Source organism: Vulpes vulpes, chromosome 16, assembly GCF_048418805.1.
Source record: "Vulpes vulpes isolate BD-2025 chromosome 16, VulVul3, whole genome shotgun sequence".
Lineage (NCBI taxonomy): Eukaryota > Metazoa > Chordata > Mammalia > Carnivora > Canidae > Vulpes > Vulpes vulpes.
In genome coordinates, this window is record NC_132795.1 from 66054122 (window position 1) to 66074326 (window position 20205).

A 20205-nucleotide genomic window follows, 5' to 3' on the forward strand; every position below is an offset into this window, starting at 1 on the left:
CCACATCAGTCAGGGCTGTGGTTTCTGTGGTCCCAGGGAAGGCTGGGGTGCCACTCACAGAGGCCTACTCTTGTTACCGGCTGATAATAACACCAGGACCTTGCTGCCCACAGAGACAAGCCTCCCCCAGACATCTCAGCTGAGAGAGAGATTTTCTCCTGGGACAGAATGAGAAGGTCTGGTCCACTTTCAAAACACAGAAACACCTCATAGTGGTCTGCAGAGGAGGTAGAGGACCCTGACCTCCAGTGCCTGGCCACCCGTTCAGTGGGGGAACAAGAACATTCGAGATAACATTCTAGAATGCTCAGGAACATTCAAGATGCTTCTGAGAAAGTGCTTATTTTCAAGTCCACATACCTTCAATGGTCAGCAACAATAGGACAGAAAATAACACTATTCAGCTTGCTTGTGAAAGACAAGAATACCTACTGGTGACCAATGGTCACCTATCTGTGTCTTGTTCTTTGAGTAGCACATACCTTCCTCTCTCCCAACCTTGGGATACACCTGTGCTCTTCCACCTGCAAGATGACTCCTTCAATTCACTCCCACCAGCAATGAGTAGGAAGTCATTTCTGGGCTCAGAAGTGTGGCCTTGGCTTTGGCCCAATTATCCTAGTGTTGAAACCCAGCTGGTTGGCCAGCAGAATCCCACCATCTCTGAGACCTTTGAAAGTGCATGAGGACCACTGAGATGGACTCACAAAAGGAAATTGTACCTGGCATCAGCACTGAAGTTGTCAGGCCTGGCTGTCACAGGCTTTTTCTTCATGCTGGCAAGATGAATCTTCAAAAACTCAAGAGTCCCTCACATGGCATGCCTCATGTGAAAGGTGGCTCATCCCGGCCATCTGTTAGAAGAAGCCTATGGCTACAGACATTGCTGATCAAACACTCTTCCCATGTTACTCCTACAATCTCTCTGAGCCTCAGTGTTATTGTCTGTAAATGTAGTGGGTTTGACCATCCGTGTCAGTGCAAGCCTTTGAAATACATTTTTGTAAGAGCAAGAATTGGCCAAGGTCATCCAGATGAATCCAGCTTGACTTTCTTCTCTTCTGTGATGTTTCCTTCCTCTCCTTCTTGATCATTCACTGCAATTGACAAGTCCTATTTGGCAACCACAACTGATTATCCTTCCAATTTGGTTACTTAATCTTTCAATATCACATAGACCTCTGAGTCCATGGATGCATAGGGGTCTTTCTTCCTTCATCAATTTCTCTTTACTCTCCTCCCCTTTATCCAGTGTAGATCATGTGGTTTTGCTTTATAACTATAGGAGAAGATATTTTATCCAATGTCATTTGTTCTGGCAATCAGTAATTTAAGTAAGAAAGCATTTCAAAAGTAAAAAGTTAAAATTGGGCAGGCCAAAAAAATGACACCTACACCTTGAACAAATTATTGTGGCTTACAACAGATAGATGGGCATTCATTCACCAGTCTTTGGAGTTAGGCCCATGCCTTTCCTTTGAGAACGGGTCTGTGGATGGGAATTCTGTACTGCTTCTCTCGTATAAGTCACTGTAAAGCCTCCACTACAATTTTGTTTGGTTTTCTTTATAACGGAGTGACCACCAATCAACACCTGAGAAGTGACCTGAGTGCAACTGTGTTTTTACAACAGTGTTTAAGCCTGGAATAAACAGGTGCTAAAACATCTGTGAGCCTCAAACAAATAAAACCACTTCTTGTTACATAGAAGAAAACAGTGGACAGAGTCAGTGCTCAGGAGTGGCATTTGTCTGCCTCCAGTGCTCACCATCTGGTGGGGTCCAAGTGCGTAAGGTCAATAAAACCCTTGTGCTCTTTGAAAGCTATTCCTCAGCACTTCTTCTCTCCTCGAACCCTAATCCCTCAGTCTCCTTAGGCATCTCTATCAACTGATGGCCTTGCCTCCATCCCTGGAGTGATCTTAGAGCCAGACAAGGCCATTAGAGACTCAATTAGGGGCTAGATGTCTATTTAAGAGTTGTGGCCCTCAAGAAGGACGTATTTGACGAGAATCCCTTCTAGAACGGGGATTCTCACTACAGAGATTAACTGCATCTGACAGAATGGAAGCTATTGTAGGCCTTCCTGCAGAGGGAAACAGCAGCAGGTTAGGCTGGGGACCATCTATGGGAAGGGGATGACAGAACCACAGGCAAAGCCCAACACCCCCCTCCCCTGAGGGTCACAGTAAGAATTCCATCACTGTCTGGGCTGGGACCTCTCTGATCATAAAATATCCCTGCAGTTGAGAAGGTAATCCCAGAAATCTCTTAGGAAATTTTGGCCAACATCATTGGGGACGGCTATGATTGCTCTTTTTGTTTGTTTGTTGTTGTTTTCAAAAGATTTTATTTATTTATTCATGAGAGACACAGAGAGAGGGGCAGAGACATAGAAAGAGAAGCAGGTTCCCTGCAGGGAGCCTGATGCAGAACTTGATCCTAGGACCCTGGGATCACGACCTGAGCCAAAGGCAGACACTCAAACACTGAGCCACCCAGGTGTCCCTGCTTTTGTAGGTAAATATTTCTTTAAATTCTAGAAATGTTTGCTGGGATGAAGCTACAACATTGACATTTTTGAGGTAAGAAAATCTGTGTGTATTTGGTAACTTATGTATTTATAAAATTTAAGAGAATTTGGCCTATTAATTTAAAAAGTCTAAATGAATTTAGACTTCTGAATTTAGGTCGGACTCTCAGTACCTGTACAAACAGCAATGGAACATTTAAGACAGCTTAAGATTCACTGAGTTTGTAAGCTGAATTTATTAGATTTCCAAGGATTACTTAAGTACTTGGAAAGGTTTGTTTATTAATTAGATCATTGAAGTCCTTAAACAGGAAATTGAATTAATGGACATATAAATTCAATTTAAAATGCTTAAAGGAAAAAAAAATAAGATGCTTAAAGGAGTTTAACTTCATGTTAATATGGACAGACACATTAATCAAACTAATTAAAAGGGATTGCTTCGTGTTCGGTTTATAAATAAAACAAAATTTGTAAACTGAATTAAGAAACTTAAGGAAGAACCAGGGTTTGGTAACTGTATTTTGTTTTTTTAAACTCAAGTAACTTCCTTTCAGACACTCTTTCCTATAGATTCAAACACCATTTTTTGAGGACACAAAAAATCTTCCACTGATGGCCTCATACTTCATGGGGAGACAGAAGCCATTGGACAGACATCCTGTCACTGTGTGATCACCAAATCCACAAGCGATCTGTGTCCACCATTCCCTCTTCCTTCCAGGTAAAAACAGAGTCTTGTTCCTTCTGTCATTGCTCAGTTCTCTTTTGCTCTCCTGTCCCTCCCACTTCTGCATGTCCCCTTTCCCACACCATCAGCTTTGCACTAGCACGTAAACAAGCTACCAGAGGGACCAACATGCACTCACTGGTTGGACCAAGAGCTACATATATGAATGGAAGGGGATGGGTTGCCTGTCTCCACCCTGAGGGATTCAATTCGTTTATTAAAGTCATAGGCAAAAGGGGAGTGGTAACTGTTGGAACAGGATTGCATTCTTTATTGCTAACTTGGCTGATTTTAAATGTTAATTATTTTCTAGAATCAATTTCCTTTTAAGACTAATCTCCAGTCTCACAATCTCGTGCTTTTAGATTTCATTTTTTTTCAAAATTAGGGTAAACTGTACTCTCTGCATTGCACCTATGAATTAAGATACATAAAAATTAACCTTTCAAAATAGTATAATGTAAGTTGAATGTATTTGTTAGTGCCAGAAGATGTGTGGCTCTGAGGATGCAGACACTCAAGTTTAAGCTTACACGTGCAGTTATGAACGTGAAACTGAGCTATAATGATGTGACATTTTCCTCTAATCTTTACAAAAATGTCACAGTAATCATACCCATTAGTATGGCTACTATTGGAAAACCAAAAACAGCAACTGTTAGCAAGAATGTGGACAAATAGAAAGTCTTGTGTACTGTTGGTGCGGACATAAAGTGGTGCAGCCATTATGGTAAACATTATGGTGGTTTCCCTAAAAATTGAAAATAGAATTACCTGAGCACCTGTGTGGCTCAGTGGTTGAGTGTCTGCCTTTGGCTCAGGTCATGATCCTGGGGTCCTGGAATCGAGTCCTGAATTAGACTCCCCACGGGGAGCCTGCTTCTCCCTCTGCCTGTGTCTCTACCTCTCTCTCTCATGAGTAAATAAATAAATAAAGAGAAAATAGAATTATCATATGATCAGGAGTTCTACTTCTGAGTATGTATCCAAAAGAATTAACAGCAGAGACTTAAAGAGATATGTGTATGTCCATGTTCATAGCATTATTCAAAATAGCCAAAGGTAGAAGCAACCTAAATGTCCACTGACAGATGAATGCATAAAATATAGCATATACATACAATGGAATATTATTCAGCCTTAAAAAAGGGAGGAAATTCTGATACAGGCTACAATATGAATAAACCTTGAGGACATTATGCTAAGTAAAATAAGCTTTCAGCAAAAAGACAGATGCTGTATGATTCTACTTATAGGAGATATCCAGATTAAACAAATTTATAGAGTTAGAAAGTAGAATGATGGTTGTCAGAGGCTGAGCAGAGAGGGAATGGGGCTCAATGGGGACAGAGTTTCAGTTTCAGAAGATGAAAGAATTCTGGAGATGGATGGTGGTTATGGTTGCACAACAATGTAAATATACTCAATGCCACTGACTGTACAATTAAAATTTATAAAGATAGTAATTTTTTTTAAAAAAAGGTTTATTTTTTAAAAGATTTTATTTATCCATTTGAGAGACAGAGAAAGTGCGTGATCGAATGAACAGGGGGTGGGAAAAGCAGACTCCCCACTGAGCAGGGAGCCCGACAACGTGGGGCTCAATCCCAGGACTTCAGGATCATGACTCGAGCCAAAGGCAGACACTTAGTTGACTGAGCCAGCCAGGCACCCAGCCCAAAGATTTATTTATTTATTTTAGAGAGTCAAAGAGACAGCACGCACGTGCAAGCAAGGGGGAGGAAGGAAAGAGTGAATCTCTACCGAGCATAGAGCCCAATGTGGGGCTGGATCTCAAGATCCATGAGAGCACAATCTGAGCCCAAATTGAGTTATACACTTAAACAACTGAGCCATCCAGGTGCTCCAAGATAGTAAATTTTGTTATGTGTATTTTACCACAATTTTTTAAAAAGTCACAATAGGTCACAGGGCACATTTGGTGTCCAATTTAAGGTATTTTCCAGAAACTCTATGGTAGATTAGACAGATAAGAAAATAAGAAACAACAGTTCTACCGAATGAGACCCTGACTCAATTTCAGACACCATATGACCTTTTTCAGACAGGGAGACACAAGAGCCTGAGAAACACAGGTTTCCTTCTGTGGTTTACATGTGCAAACTCAGGATAAATCAAAATACCACTGGGTCTTAGAATATACTCTTTATAGCTAACGTTTGATTACATCAAGGCTTCCTTTTAGTGTTTTAAGGTGGTTTGTTTTAATTCTTATTAAACTAGAAAGAAGGATGTTATTTCCCCTTATAGGGTCTCTTTTTCTATTGTTAATCAACCAACAAATATTTGTTAAGCATCTACTATGTATACGGAGCATAGTATTAAGCACTTTGAGAAGAGTTTTTAGGTTGAACTATATGAAATTGCCACTATTCAGTCAGTTATGACCTGGAAAAAGAGGCAATTTCACGTGGTTCAACCTAAACTGAGTTGTTGATAGTCTGAGTGGAGAGAAAAAGATACGGATGCCAGAGAGGTTGGCCAGCAACAGCCAGCACAACAAGGACAACAACCAGGAAAACCACTATGGCCCCAGACCTGGGTAAATGCTGTAGATCTCCTGGAGGGGAGGCAGCAGGGTAGAGGGAATAGGGAAGGGGCTGAAACAGTGGGGTCTGATGGACAGAGGAAGTTACTCATTTACCAAAATGGCCTCCTGACAGGTGAGCGGACTTGGAGACACGTGTGCCTGGGTTCCGTGTGGAGTTAGGAGCAGTGGTGAGGAAGCACTGAGGAGCTGAGGCTGGAAGGGGAGTGGGAGTATGTCAGCAGTCTAGTCTGGATTTCATCATCTCCGTTGGACTGGAGGGAGCTGCTGAACACTTGGGTGCTAAGATAGAAGCAGAGGTTCAGGAAGAGAGATGGTTGAGTGATGACATTAGGTGAAGATAGTGGGCAGAAGTTGCCATTTAGTATAGCAGGTGCTGTGAGAAAATAGACCAAATTCTTGGTGGTTGAGAATAGCATGTGGTATACTAGGGGCAGATGACGACCTCACAGAGGAAGCAGATGCTGTGGGGTTGAGTGAGGTGGGGCTACACCAGAAGGGCAGGAACAAGAGATATCGGTGAGGAGGGGATGTTCCTATCATGGATGAAGTAAAACTGGCTTAACTAAATCCCACAAAGTGACAGAGCTTCATTTAGAATTTTGGAAGAAAAAATTGTGACTTGTGAACCATATCCAGCCAAGCAACCATTCTTTTCCATGGGCAACAGGGAGGCATTTTTAGACATGAAAGGTTGCAAAGCACATTGTTCTTTTCTCTTAGGTTGATTCATTCAGTGCCATTAAACAAATACTTACTGAGTACCTACTATGTGCCAAGCAGTGGGCTATTCTGGTTACACTAGGTAGCGAGGCAAACATCCCTGCCCTTGTGGAATTGAATTCTAGCTGTGAGGTCATTCCTTCTTTATTACTCTTTACTATTCACACCCCTGGAAAGGAACTGCTTGTCTTTGTAGAAATGAATACCGCTGGCATCTGAATCCCATCTGTGACTAGATGGGAGTTCGAGGTAGAAATCATTTGAATACGGTGCCTCTGTGGTGCTACAAGCTGATGTGGCCTGGAATCTAGGGTTACAGTAGTAGGCTTCGTTTAGAAAATAACTTGGCATATTAATCGATTTCCTCCTTTTCATTAAGATCATTTAACAAGCTATACAAAGGTTCTAGCTATGTTATAGTATTATGCAAAGCAGTTCACCTTATCTACATGTATAATAATGTCTGACAACTATAATATCATCCTTAAATGGCTGTGTACAAAGTGCAGCTCTGTTGTGCCAGGTTTCTGAGGCCATGAAGGTACAGAGGTCTCCAAACTTTGATGGTCACACTGCTGGAGAGGGGCGGGCTTACTTCCAGGACAGATGCCAAAAGGGTTTGATGCCCATGAAAATCAGATCACTGCCTCTTTGGACTTGCAGTTTCCCCAGGCCATGACCTATTCTTGGAAAGCCACATGCCCTCATCCATCAGCAGGAGCTAGAGTACAAATCTTGAGTCCTCTGGTTCCTCACTTTGGCTGCAGAACCTGGTCCCCAAGCTGAAGAGTTGGCCAAATGCCCACTCCCTGGGGAGGAGGCCATGCATTTTAAAAATCTGTCAAAGTGAGCTTCTGTACCAGCTGTCAGCCTCATCCATCTTCAGTAATAACTTACTGTCAAGTAACAGGATCCTCCAAGGATGCAGTGAGTCTTTCCAGTTAGCTTGCATGGCTAGGAGCTGTGATATGAGAAACCTACGTGGAGGTTGAGGCGAAGAAAGATTATTCCTTAAAAAAGGACCACTCTACTCATTCAAGGTCTGATATTTCTATATGATCCAAAAAAAAGGACGTGCTATAGAAGGTGTGTGTTGTCAATAACGTGAGCACAAGGAGGTGGGAGCAGGTGGTTTTTCCAAAGGTTTCAAGTAGACTATGACAGTATCCAAAGTGTAGGCCCCAAACCATCTACATCAGAATCTCCATGGAGCATGTTAAAAATGCAGATGCCTGCCCCTTGCTCCCTTCAAATTGGAATCTGATGGTTGAATAACTGCATGAAAGGACATTTCTGAATGGTTGGAACGATAAGCCCTCTAGGTCTGAGTGAGCTGTATTTAGAACAGCAATGGCCAGTTTCCTCAGAGCAGTGGGGATACCTTAATGTCGTCTTTAAGGATTGATGTTTGCACTGCCCCTAAATTCATGTTAACATTTAATCCACAATGTGATAGCTTTTGGAGGCGAGGCCTTTGGGAGGGAATTAGGTGACGAGGGTGGTACTCTCCTCACAAATGGAACTATCCCCCTTATGAGAAGAGGCCAGTGAGATAGCTGGCTCTCTCTCTACCATTTGAGGAGACAACATGGTGGGTCAGATGTCTACAACCCGGAAGAGGGCTCTCGTCAGAATCTGATCACACTGGCGCCCCAATCATGACCTCCAGTCTCCAGAACTGTGAAAAATAAATCTGTTGTTTATGAGACATTTGGTTTATAGCATTTTGTTATAGCAGCTTGAGCTAAGACAGGAGGCAGAGGTTTTCTGGACATTGGTTGGCCTATGCAACATTTGCCAGGTACTCAGTGGCTCTTACGTTGTCAGCTCAGGCTAAGAAACAGAAGAAACGTGGAGGGTGTTCTGTCCTGCTCCCCCCCGCCCCCCACTCCTGTTAAGAAGACAAAGATGTTTGCTCCTCAAGGGAGGATTTTTTTTTTTTTAGGGATGCAAATTTGTCAACTACCTGAGGTAAGAATGTAAGGGGAGTATGGTGCTCAGTATGGTCAAGTATGGTTTGGGGCCTGGGCTTCTAATGAAAGATAGGTCACATATTTAGAATGAGGAGTTTCTTGGAACACACGTCCTTGCATACTTGAAGAGTCTAAGTTCTAAAAAGTGGGGCTGGGTTGGCACAGACATCTCCGGTCCAGACCACATGGAGCCAGACCTCTGCAGTGGGGCCCTCAAGAGGAAGCCCGTGGCTGGTGGGGGCATCAGAGTTCCAACAGATGAGGAAACGTGTTAAGTAGATTATGTGACATCCAGTTGGCCTGACCAGCACCGATTAGCATTGTGTAGCATGCCCTACAAAGTTGGTCAAGTGCTCCACCCCAGAGAATCCTCATAAAATCCCATGAATCTCAAAAATGGCGATGAGCCCCGTTTGCCTGTAGACAAATACACTCCGAGAAGCTAATTCTCTTGAAGGGACAGAGCTAATGAGGATAACCAGGCGCTCCTACCACACTTGGCTTTGGCAGCAGCTCCCAAGTCTGGAAGAGGGATACTGCTTCGGGGTGGGGGAGGGGGGGTGACAGCACCCCTGAAAGGTGTCAGGCCTGAAACTACACAAATGGTAATTACATGAATCACACACCTATGGCTGAGTTCTAGCGAGAAAGTGGCCAAGATGAGACCTGTATTTACTGAAAAGTTTTATTTCAGAAGAATACTTTCAAGCTTTTCTATGCTCTCATAGTTTTAAACTTTGGTCTAAAATTAATTTGGCATTCTGGTATCGGGTGGTGGAAACGGTAGAAAAGGAGTTTATAAACCACTTCACATATAGAAACCAAAGACAAAATTGTACTGGCACCGAAAATACTTTGTTTGGAAATGTCAGAGTTTCAGTAGACCTAAAGAGTCTAATTATAATTTAAGACTATAATTTGTGATGCACTTTGGGAGAAAACATGGCCAGTTTTAGATCCTGAGAAACATGATTTAATAGCATCTGGTACACGTCACGTGTGCGGGCTTGGTTGTTCAGGGTCGTAACTCAGCAGGGCTGTTTCTGAAAAATGAAGGCACATTTAATGCAAACAAATGATCAGAGTCACACAACTATAAAATGACTGACCTTTATTGTCCTTTGCTATCTGTGCAGGGGCAAGGGAATGGCAAGACGAGATCTGCCCAGGAAATCTCGGACATGTAGGAAGGTTATGGCAGAAGGGCCACCTGGACGGAGCGTCTGCGGTCCACACTCCAAACCCCGTGGGACCCTGCCTTGACTGCCTTCCCCACTGTCAAGAGGCTCATACTGGGGGCTGTCAATTCACCCTCCACTGGATGCTGTAACTTTTATAAATACGAATCCTGATCTGCCCCACGCAGCTGGAGGACTTCCCATGGTGGTTTGGGACAAGATTGGGAATGACGGTCAGTTTTAACTATAATCCTTAGAGAAGTTGCTGAAGCCAAAATTGTGTCCTTTAATCACTTGCTTCCTTCTTAATTGCTATGTGTACATCCAAGTATTTCAGCTATCCAGACACTCATTATTTAGAGGGATTCTAACATGAAGTCAAAATGGAACACGCAATAGTAACAATCTGAAAATGTCAGAAGGCCTTGTGATTTCGAGGGAGAAGGTATAGAATAGATGTGCTTTGTCTAAAGTAATGATCCATGTCACTCACCTGGATATATAGTCTGATGTAACTGGGTATCCCAAGTCCAGGTACCAGGCCCCAGACTTCTAATTTGTATCAAAGGCAACAAAGAGATACCATGAACTCAGAGAGAACAGGAATGGTAGATTAAGTGCAAACAATCACCAAATATCTTCTTTCTCCTGGAGGCAGGCCCCTGTGGGCTGGTGCTGAGAGGGGGTGGCACCAAAGTTGGCTCTCTGGGTTCACAACCCAGCCCTACCACGCACGTACCAGCCACATGAACTTGTGCATTTATTTTGTGCCTCATTTTCTCCATCTATATAAGGGGCATGAGAGCAGGACCACCTTACAGGGTTGTGATGAGGAGTAAGTGAGCACGCTGTGTCAGGCATACGTGGGACACTAAATATACATTTCCTGTCATGGGCCCACGAACCACAAATCCCGTGATGTGACTTCGTTTCCAGTGCCTGGCATGCTGCCACTGTTTGAAGTTCACTTACCAATCGAGCAAATGAAAGTTAGGACATAGGTGAAGAGAGAAAAGCTGGTGCTGAGCAGTGTGACTGACAAAAGTTTACTACTACACTTTTGAACAAATAATGTCCAAAGAGTAACGTTACGACCAAGCTTGAGATTCTGCTTTCTCTTGGAGTTTCACTAATTAAAATTTATTATTTCAGCATACAAAATACGTGGTGGTAGAAAAAGAAAACACGCAAATAATAAATTTGTTAAACTCCTCTCTAAAAATTGTTTCCCTGTAGGCACTGAGTGTCCAGTAAATGCTAGAGCAATTAGTCTCCCGTAAGGGAGTCTGAGTTTTACCAAAGATAAATACACACATAGTCTTGTCATAATACTTTTTTTTTATTACAATATCCAAAAAACTGAGTATGCAAGTTTAGGAGGTCTCAAGACCCCTTCTTCAGTTGTAGGAATGTGCCATCTCAAGACTGTAATATTTAAACTATAAAGAAGTTCAAATGTAAAGAAAAAAGAAAATGCAGTTTCTTCATAAACATTCTGTGTGTCTCTTGCTACCAATCACATATTCTCTTGTAAACCCTGAAAAATTCCCTGTAAAGCAAATAATATATATAATATATATATTATATATGTATAATATAATATATATATATATATATATATATATGGTGTGGCTGCGTGTGTGTGTGTAAAGTGTACGGTAGCTCCCCTTCCCCAAAGATCAGCTGTTTTCCTTAATCATCTGTTATTAGTGTCAACAAATGGCTACGGATACATATTACTTTGAGAATTAAATACATAATTGTGAAATTTAAACAAGCCAAAGGGCGAGAGGAAAAGCACTATGCGGATGGCACATCTGGGGGTAAATGACCACAACGTCTGTCTTTCTGAGTCACGGGTCTCGCTTCTGCAGACTGACTTTCAAGGAGATCCTTTTATTGCAAGCATAGCCCCGAAGGCACTGGACTTTCCCCACTACTCTCTCATCTGGTGGTTCCGGTATTGCTACCAGCAGGCGCGTCCACTCCCTGGACAGTCTGGGAGCCAGGTGAGGGCAGAGGGCACAGAGCGCGGCTGCCAGGCCCAGGGCCGGGGGCCTCTGCGGAGCTCCCGCCCCCGCTTTCTGAGCTGTCCTGGAGTTCTTAGTGGACCACGGCAGCCGCAGTGCGTTCAAGCTGTGCCCGATGTCTTTTTAACCTTTTTAACGAGGGGTTGTGTCTGCACGAACCATGTGAACAGGCTAAGGCTGTTCTCAGCGGAGCAGGAATGAAGTGAACCAACCTCCCCTCTTCCACCTGCCGTTCTCTAAGCCCGGGCGGGAGTGGGGGGCGGGCCGGAAAGTGGGTGTCAGGGCCCGGCCTGGCAAAGGGGAGGCGCGCGGCAAACAGACCGCCCGACGCACAGGTCAACGAGGCAAAGGAAGCCAAGGACCGACGAGGCGCCGGTCGCAGCGAGGCCGCTGCAGGAGGGCCCGGGGCCCAGCTGAGCGCAGCTTCCTCCCGGATTGCGGCTCCGGCTCCGGGGAGCGAGTGTGGCACCGAGGCCCGCAGGCGGCAGGGGCCGGGGCCGTCACTGCAGCGCTCGGACGAGGTAGAGCTTCTCCCCGTGCTCACTGGTGAAGATGGGCGCCTTTTTGTAGTGTTCCACCAACTCGTCCATGGTGTGAAACCGCCGCTGCCCGATGCAGTAGACATTGTCCACGAGCTGCACCTTGAAATGTTTGTTCTTCCCTGATGCTTTCAGAGACACGGAGAAGTCACTGGGCTGGGGAGGAGAGAGAACACGAGTCAGCAGGGCACGCGGGGAAGTGCACGGACACGCACACTCGCCCGAGGCCGCCCCAGGTTCCGCGTGTCCCGCATCCAAGAAAAATTGCCCCTTGCTTAGGACAGCTTCTGTGCCCCATGTATCTTAGTTATTCGAACACTGGGGACTCCAGGGCATGTAGGATACTGGTGTTAACCTGATGCTGAAGAAACTTAAATTTTTAAATTTCCCAACCTACTCCTGATCAACTGGTAGTTTTAAAAAAGTGATTTGCATATAGGCAGCAGCTAGAAATTTCCCTTGTTCTATTAGAAATGAAGCCATCAAAAATTCCCTAACTCTAAGCTATTTAAAAATAAATACTTTAAGAGCAGTTGAAAACTCTGGCTGCATGTTAAACATGGTTTGAAATATCCCAGGGGGGCAGCTGTACCATGGTTTAAGCACAGATTCTGTTGAGAAGTGTTTGAATTTGTGATTACGTCCATGCCTACTTATATTTGAATAAACTTTAATATCATTATTTTTATTAAAATTGGTCCTGCTCTTTCTGAGGCACTGACGAGCCAGCAGAGTTGATGCGGAAGTGGAAGGAGGCTGGCCCCACTCAGTGGCTCCAGAAGAAAAGCCAACCGCATGCCGTGCCTCTTCAGGGTGTGCCACCAGGCCCCTGCCTGACAGATCTAATCAATGAGACAGAAAGTGTGTCCCACCTCCAGTTCCATTCTCACTCCTGTTCCTGTTGTTCTTTGAACCATCTTGCCCCTCACCTTGGATGACCATTCCTGCAAGGCTCAGCTGAAAGGTTTTCCACCTGAAGAAGCCACCTCATCCTCTCTTTCAATCAAGGTAAGTTCTTCCCCTCCCTGGCTTGCCATATTGCATGAGGCTAACAGCTTCCAGTGGTAGGAGCAGAGTGTAGTCTAGTAACTGCTCTGTAATAAATACTTTACACGTATGTCCTATCCCTTCACTATGCATTAGGCCAGCCAGACCACATCCTCTCCACTGCTATATTCCACAGACAGCTGTACAGATGGTGGGAGCCCACTACAGTTCTTAACTGAATTCCTAAAGCAGGTTCAGCACTTCTCAACATCCAGCAACTTCCTGCTGCTGAGGACCCATCCAGCTTTGCGTCCTGCCCATGGGTACAAAATTAGCAAGGATTTCAGCCACTGTCTATAGGCTGACTTTACAAACATTTAATCCAAAGTGTGCAAATCTCACAAAACAAGTAAAAATTCCATAAAACCAATGACATCCCAGGGAAATGGGTATCTGAGGACATTTAACTCTGTAAAAGCACTGTGGGGCTCACCCACCAGTCATTGCTGCCATGCAAGAATCAAGAGACAACTGTATTCAGTTTGTATTTATGTATCCCTCTGTCCCAAACAGACCAAAGAGAAACAAATCTTTGAGGGAAAAGCCTCCATCTTATATCCATGCTAACCCCAGGACCTGATGCCCTGGAGGAGACCCTGGGAGCGCTGGTGGGATGAACTTTCAGGGAGACACAGAAAGATTGATCTCTGATTCAACCTCAGGCTACATATGATTTTCAGAATCATGGCCACAAGGGGGTCAAGGGGTGGGGAGGAGGACATGGAACTTAAAAATTATTTCCTCCACTAGACTTCTCAGAAACACATCATCACAAACCCTAATGTCACAGATGACCTGCCCTAATAACAATGTTCTAAACAGCACAAAACATCATTTTGGGTAATTTTAAGTAATCATGTGACTGCTCAATTCTCAAATCATGACTGTTTTCACAGGACTGAACAAGATGGATATAACCAACCTAACCTTGGGATCCTCCATATTATTATCCAAGTTGGTTGCTATGTATGGCTCTGAAAAAAGAACCAGGTTAAACAGGTACTGCTTGACAGGTCCTCCACACAGAAGCAAGGCCTGGAGCACTGGCATCACTGTTGCTGTCACAACAGTTACTGGTCCTAGGGCATGAGGACACCTCAACCATGTGTAATCGGACATAGAAGTTATGAACACTCAACTCTCTCCTGAGGGCTTCAGGTTTTCCTTAAAACAGTGTTTAGTTTCAAGCTTCTATTACATTTTATAAATATATAAATTCTGTGCTAGAAGCTTGTGCCTTTTAGATAAAGACAGAAGGCGATCTGATCTCACTGTTCTAGTTTAGCACAAGCCAGGCACTGTGCTAGTTTTATAGAGACTTTAATCAATTCACAGATTAAGCAGCATCATAGTGGAGGTAGTATGTGAGTCAGGGTAAGTACATGATACACCCAATTTTAATTAAGCCAAATGATCAAAAGATGACTTTTTGAACAGGGAAATGTGCTTTTAATTTAAGCTCCTTAATTTAACATCATGGTGCACCATGTGTATTTGTGTGTTACAGCGGTAGCACCAATGCAGTGGAGAAGGTAATTTTTAATTTCATGGGCTCTTAAGCAGAAACCTTAAAAGTTAAGGATGTAGAACGAACCAAGTTTATGTCAAGCAGGAATGCTGAATGCTTGGGGAATTCTCGATTCATCCTGAGTAGATTTTCCAATCTATATACTAAAATGTGGGTACATGTTATCACTAACAAGTACTAAGTGAAGCCTGAAGATGAGCTAGACCAGTGGTTCTCAAGATGTGCTCCCAAGACCAGTACCAGCAGCAGCATCACCTGGGAACTTGTCAGAAAAAGTAAATTCTCAGGCCTCGCCCCAGACCTGCTGAATTAGAAACTCTAGAGTAGGGCCCAGCCATCTGTGTTTTAACCCCGGCCATCTGTGTTTCATTGAGCCATCCAGGGGATGCTGATAAAGTCTGAGAACAGAAACGAAACCTGGGCCAACTACCAGCAGTGTTTTCAAATGTTCAGAGTCATGAGAAAAAGATACAAACATGACTGATGGGCTAAGTAGCCCCTTGAAGGAGAGAGCTCTGTGGCCACCCTCACTTTCAGGTGTGGATGCCTTTCGGATTCTGTCCTAAGGAATCTGGCCCTGTTCGACGTTCCCCTGTGGAACTGCCTCAATGAACAGCTAGGATGGTGGACAGAATCTCTTTGCCTCCCTTAAATTGGGCCAGTTCCCTGGGTCTGACAGAGATGGAGCAGCTCCAGACCCAAAACAACTCTGCCTCCAGAGAAAGAGCATGAGCCAGGGGAGGATGCTTTGGGGAGGCGATGCCACCAGCCTTATCCACATCTTGTCCATTTTCTGGAATGACTTAAGGGAGTCGGATGAAAAAGAACCATTCCACACTCCCCTCGACTAGTAGCAGTGTGCTGATACTATGACTGCACTCTAACTTGAAGCTGGTCAAAGAACCTTAACGGGGTTGTGTTTGAATACCTACACTGAGAAAGAGGACCCGAAGAGACTCCAGTCCCCCCTTCTCTCTCCACACAGGTTTTTGTTTTAGAGTGTTACTGACCTGAAGACACAGGCCCATGTGAGGTAGTTATTAAGCTTTCCACGCTGGGGCCCAGAGCTGAAGTCTGTTGAGTGTCCTTCACTGGGAGGCCAATATGCCACAGTGATTCTAAGGTGGAAAGTGTGCTGGCCTGGGGGACTCTTCATGGTTGCTAGGGGTCCAAGCCAGTACTGTTTTTGCATCACAAAGAAGTTGAAGATGGCATTCTTAAGAACTCTGCAATTTCATTGCAGGGATGTGCCCTAGAGAAGCATGCACATGTGTCCTAGGGTACAGGTTTAGGAATGTCCAAGCATTATTTATAATGACACTGAAGTGCAAACATTCTTCACATCCACCAACAGGAAAATGGATAAACATGAGGTATATACTTCCTCAAACAATGACACAGATGCATCAACATGGACTAAATAAATCCCACAGAGTATGGACCAAAAGAAGGAAGAAAAGAATAGCTACAGCAGGGTACTGTTTATAGAATTCAAAAGCAAGCAAAGCTAAAATATACTGTTTAAGGATACACACATAGGCTTAAATAACCAAGAAAATGATTATCATAAAATTAGACGTAGCAATTACCTTTAGTGGGAGGTGTGGTACAATCAGGAGGCTAATCTGGGAGTGGGCAGTAGCTTCTAGAGTACCGGCAATGTCCTATTTCCTGACCTGGACCTGCTTGAACATGTACTTCTTAATAGACATTTTCTGTGGGGTATATGTCACTATAAAAAATGTTTTAAAGGTGCTAAATTTGAAAATAGGAGACTTGGCTTGGCAATCCACTAGTCATGTGACACTGGCATTTATCACTTCAAATACCTCTTCTAGGGATCCCTGGGTGGCGCAGCGGTTTGGCGCCTGCCTTTGGCCCGGGGCACGATCCTGGAGACCCGGGATCGAATCCCACATCAGGCTCCCGGTGCATGGAGCCTGCTTCTCCCTCTGCCTGTGTCTCTGCCTCTCTCTCTCTCTCTCTCTCTCTCTCTCTCTATGTGACTATTATAAATAAATAAATAAAAAAAATTTAAACAAATACCTCTTCTACCCTCTTGCTGACCTCTCCTCCTCATCATCATCCACTCTTTTGGGACACCACTTCCATGTATGTTAAATCACTTGGGTCCTATAAATCTCAGTTCAGCCTTCTATAACCAAACACCATAAACTGGGCAATTTAAAGACAAATTTACTTCTCACAGTTTTGGAGGTGGGAAAGTCTAGATCAAGTAGCTGGTGGATTTGGTATCTGATGAAGGCCTGCTTCCTGCTTCATAGAGAACAATCTTCTCATGGTGTCTTCAAACAGCAGAAGGGGCAAGAGAGCTCTCCAAGGTCTCTTTTATAATGGCACTAATCCCATTCACAAGGGCTAATCCCATGCACTCACCTAATATGATCACATTGGGTACTGGGCCTCAGTGTGTGAATTGGCCGGGGACGAGGCAAGACATGCATTCAATCCATAGCAAAACTTCTTATGCTCTTTCTGTATTTTCTGTCCTTTTTTGTGTGTATCCTAAAATCTCTAATTCCTCTGGGCTACCTTCCCATTTACTAATCCTTTCTTTAGCTGCATTTAATTTACAGTTAAACCCACCAAGTTCTTTATTTCAGTTACTGTATTTTTTAGTCTTATAATTCTCACTTTTGTTCCTTTATATTGCTTCTAGTTCTCTACTCAAATTCATCTGGCTGAATTTCTTGAACCTACTAATCCATATATCTTAAAGACCACATTTACAAATTTACAGTCTGGGCTTCTATGAGTCTGTTTCTATTCCCCCTCCCCCCCTTTGTTTTTGGTAATTCGGTCTTGTCTTTGGTATTTTAAATTTCAGGTTTGCCTTTGCATCTAGTATGTAGACTTTGGGGAGTCCATACTAAAGGCCTGGATTTTCTTCTGGGGCCTTGCCTCCTTGGTGGCTCTGACCTCCAATTTTTACCCCCAGTACTGTAGGTTCCTGAAAGACTACTTACTTCTTGGTTGCTTTTGACTGTTTCAAGGTTTCACCAAGCTTTTTGAGCTGTTTTTGGCAGAAGTGTTAGTCTATGAGAAATTAGTCCACCGTGACCAGAAGTGGAAATTGGTCATGTAACACTGGACAAGTTGTCATTTGTTCAGACTCCAAGTCTCTATTACAGTTACACTACTGAGAAGCAGGACAGCTGGCTGTATTATGGGCTCTGGAAGCAGGCTTCATGGGTTCATATTCTGGTTCCTTTACTAACTAGTGTTGTGACCTTGGACAGATTTCCTGATGGTTTTCTGTCTCAATTTTCTCAACCACAAAACAGAGATAATTCCTGAAATTGGGAAGAGACTGGAACAGTTTAATGAACTAGAGTAATGTCAGGAGTACAACATTTGGGAAGATATTAAGCAAACACTGTCATTTAGGGCTTTTCCTTAAATTCCTTTTATGAAACTTTATAAAGATAGCAATCAGCATCTTGTCAATTTTTAAAAAGATTTCTTTTGACTAGAATTTCTTGAGAACACTTAACTTTCCAAACTAACTAGAAGAGGTCTACTTCCTATTGCAGAAGCACCACATTTTGCTCCACTCGTGGTCACGGTGTCATCTCTACTTGTTTACAACTGTCTCTCCTACTAGGCTCCAAGCTCTTTAAGGAAGAGGGTCATTTATATCTCATTTTTATATATGTAGGAGAAAAGATGTATCTGATACGTAATAAGCACTTGATAGATGGACACCGAACAATGTGCCACCCAGTGTCTTTGAGGTCTCCTCCTGATTTCCAGCAGAGGGAAAATAAACATTACCAACATGATGTTTGCTACTTGTTTGCTCTTTCTTTAAACAACCAATGGTAAAACTGTGTCTCTTGAACTTTGTCATCTTCTATTGTCGCCTTTCTTTCTATCCAAAAATACCTTATTATTTGTCTACTGCTGTGTCACAAATCACCCCTAAATTCAGTGGTTTAACCAACAAACACTTATAATTGCAGGTTCTGTGGTTCAGGAATTTGGGAGTACCTTAAGCCTTGAGTTGAAACCACTCAGCTCCTGTTGGGTTGTAGTCAAGACATCGTCTGAAGTCACAACTAGGGATTCAGGAATTGCTTCCAAGAACCAGGTTTGTTCACATGAACCACTCAGTAGGCCTCTGTTCCTGGTCTTATGGGCCTCTCCACAGGGCTACTGAGTCTTCACAAGCTGGCAGGTGACTCCCTCATGATCAAGTGATCCAAGAGAGAGCAATGCCAGAATGTCTTTCACAATCCAGTCTTGGAAATCACCTAACATCACTTCTACCACATTCTGCTCAATAGAAGTGAGTCATTAAGTGAAGCCTCTCCTGAAGGGGAGGCAGTTGGGCTCTACCCTTTGAAAAGGGCATCAAAGAATTTGCAGACATCTTTTTAAGCTATCACAGTCACCATATTTGTTAAACTTTCTCTGGCTGCTCTAAATCTAACTAGACTAAGTCCTGAAGCTTCTCTTCCATTTTGAAACATCTACTTTCAATTCCTATTGCTGAGCTTCCTCCCACTATCCACATTTTCTTCCCTTTTCTTCTCCAAAGGCTATACTTATTGGTATCATTTCTCTTCACTGAACACTAACTTTTCAAATTTTCTAACATGAGACCATGACTTCTTGTACTCTCTTTCTCTGTTCCTTAAAGGAATGATTTTTCTATTCTCATAGCTTTTGAACCGGAGATTATGAAGAATTATCAATTGGGATAACCTGTTCATTCTACTCTTCCTTCCCCTTTTAAGGAAGACATTTTCCAAGTGGAATGGGAGGACAATTAATAGATTGGCAGACAATCAACCTTTCTCAGGGCTTTTACTAATACATCATTTTGTTTAGGTTTTAGATCTTCTATTTGAATGTAATCCCTCTAAGTATAAGAACTTGATTTAACCCTGCATGTCCACACTGGGATCAGAGTAGGTGTTCAATGAATGTACTAACTTATGAATTTCCCACTCGGACCGTCTCTTCCATTCTTCATCCCTTTAGGTAATTCTGACATCTTTGCAATTTCTGTTCACAAGTGACACTTATAAAAGAGAAAATCAAAGAACACCCTCTCTGATAGTATTTCTATAGCTTCACCTACTTGATCCACTGTTATAAATACTGCTGTAAAGCACCTTTGCATTTTTAAAAACAGATGACTTGGTCAAATATTTCTCTCCTTTCCTCAAGATTTAATCACTATCTTCTCATTGATGGGGGAAATTGGATGCCGAGAACAGTCTGTAATGTCCTTTATTTCTTTTTCTATCCCTGATAGCTTAAGTATTAATATGATTTTCTTCTAAGCACATGGCTGGGAAGAAATAACAGGAGAGGGTGGGACCTTGCT

General features: G+C 43.2%; 1 protein-coding gene across 8 annotated transcripts in view; it reads right to left on the reverse strand.

Moving 5' to 3' along the window:
- Positions 1-11023: 11023 nt before the first annotated feature.
- Positions 11024-20205, reverse strand: part of NCK2 (NCK adaptor protein 2) — a 151032-nt gene continuing 141850 nt past the window's right edge. For all 8 annotated transcript variants that reach the window (XM_072742604.1, XM_025992372.2, XM_072742606.1 and 5 more), the window contains one exon: positions 11024-12430. In XM_072742604.1, coding sequence (XP_072598705.1) covers positions 12236-12430 — 195 coding nt within the window. In that variant the 3' untranslated portion in view covers positions 11024-12235. The remainder of the gene's footprint in view (positions 12431-20205) is intronic.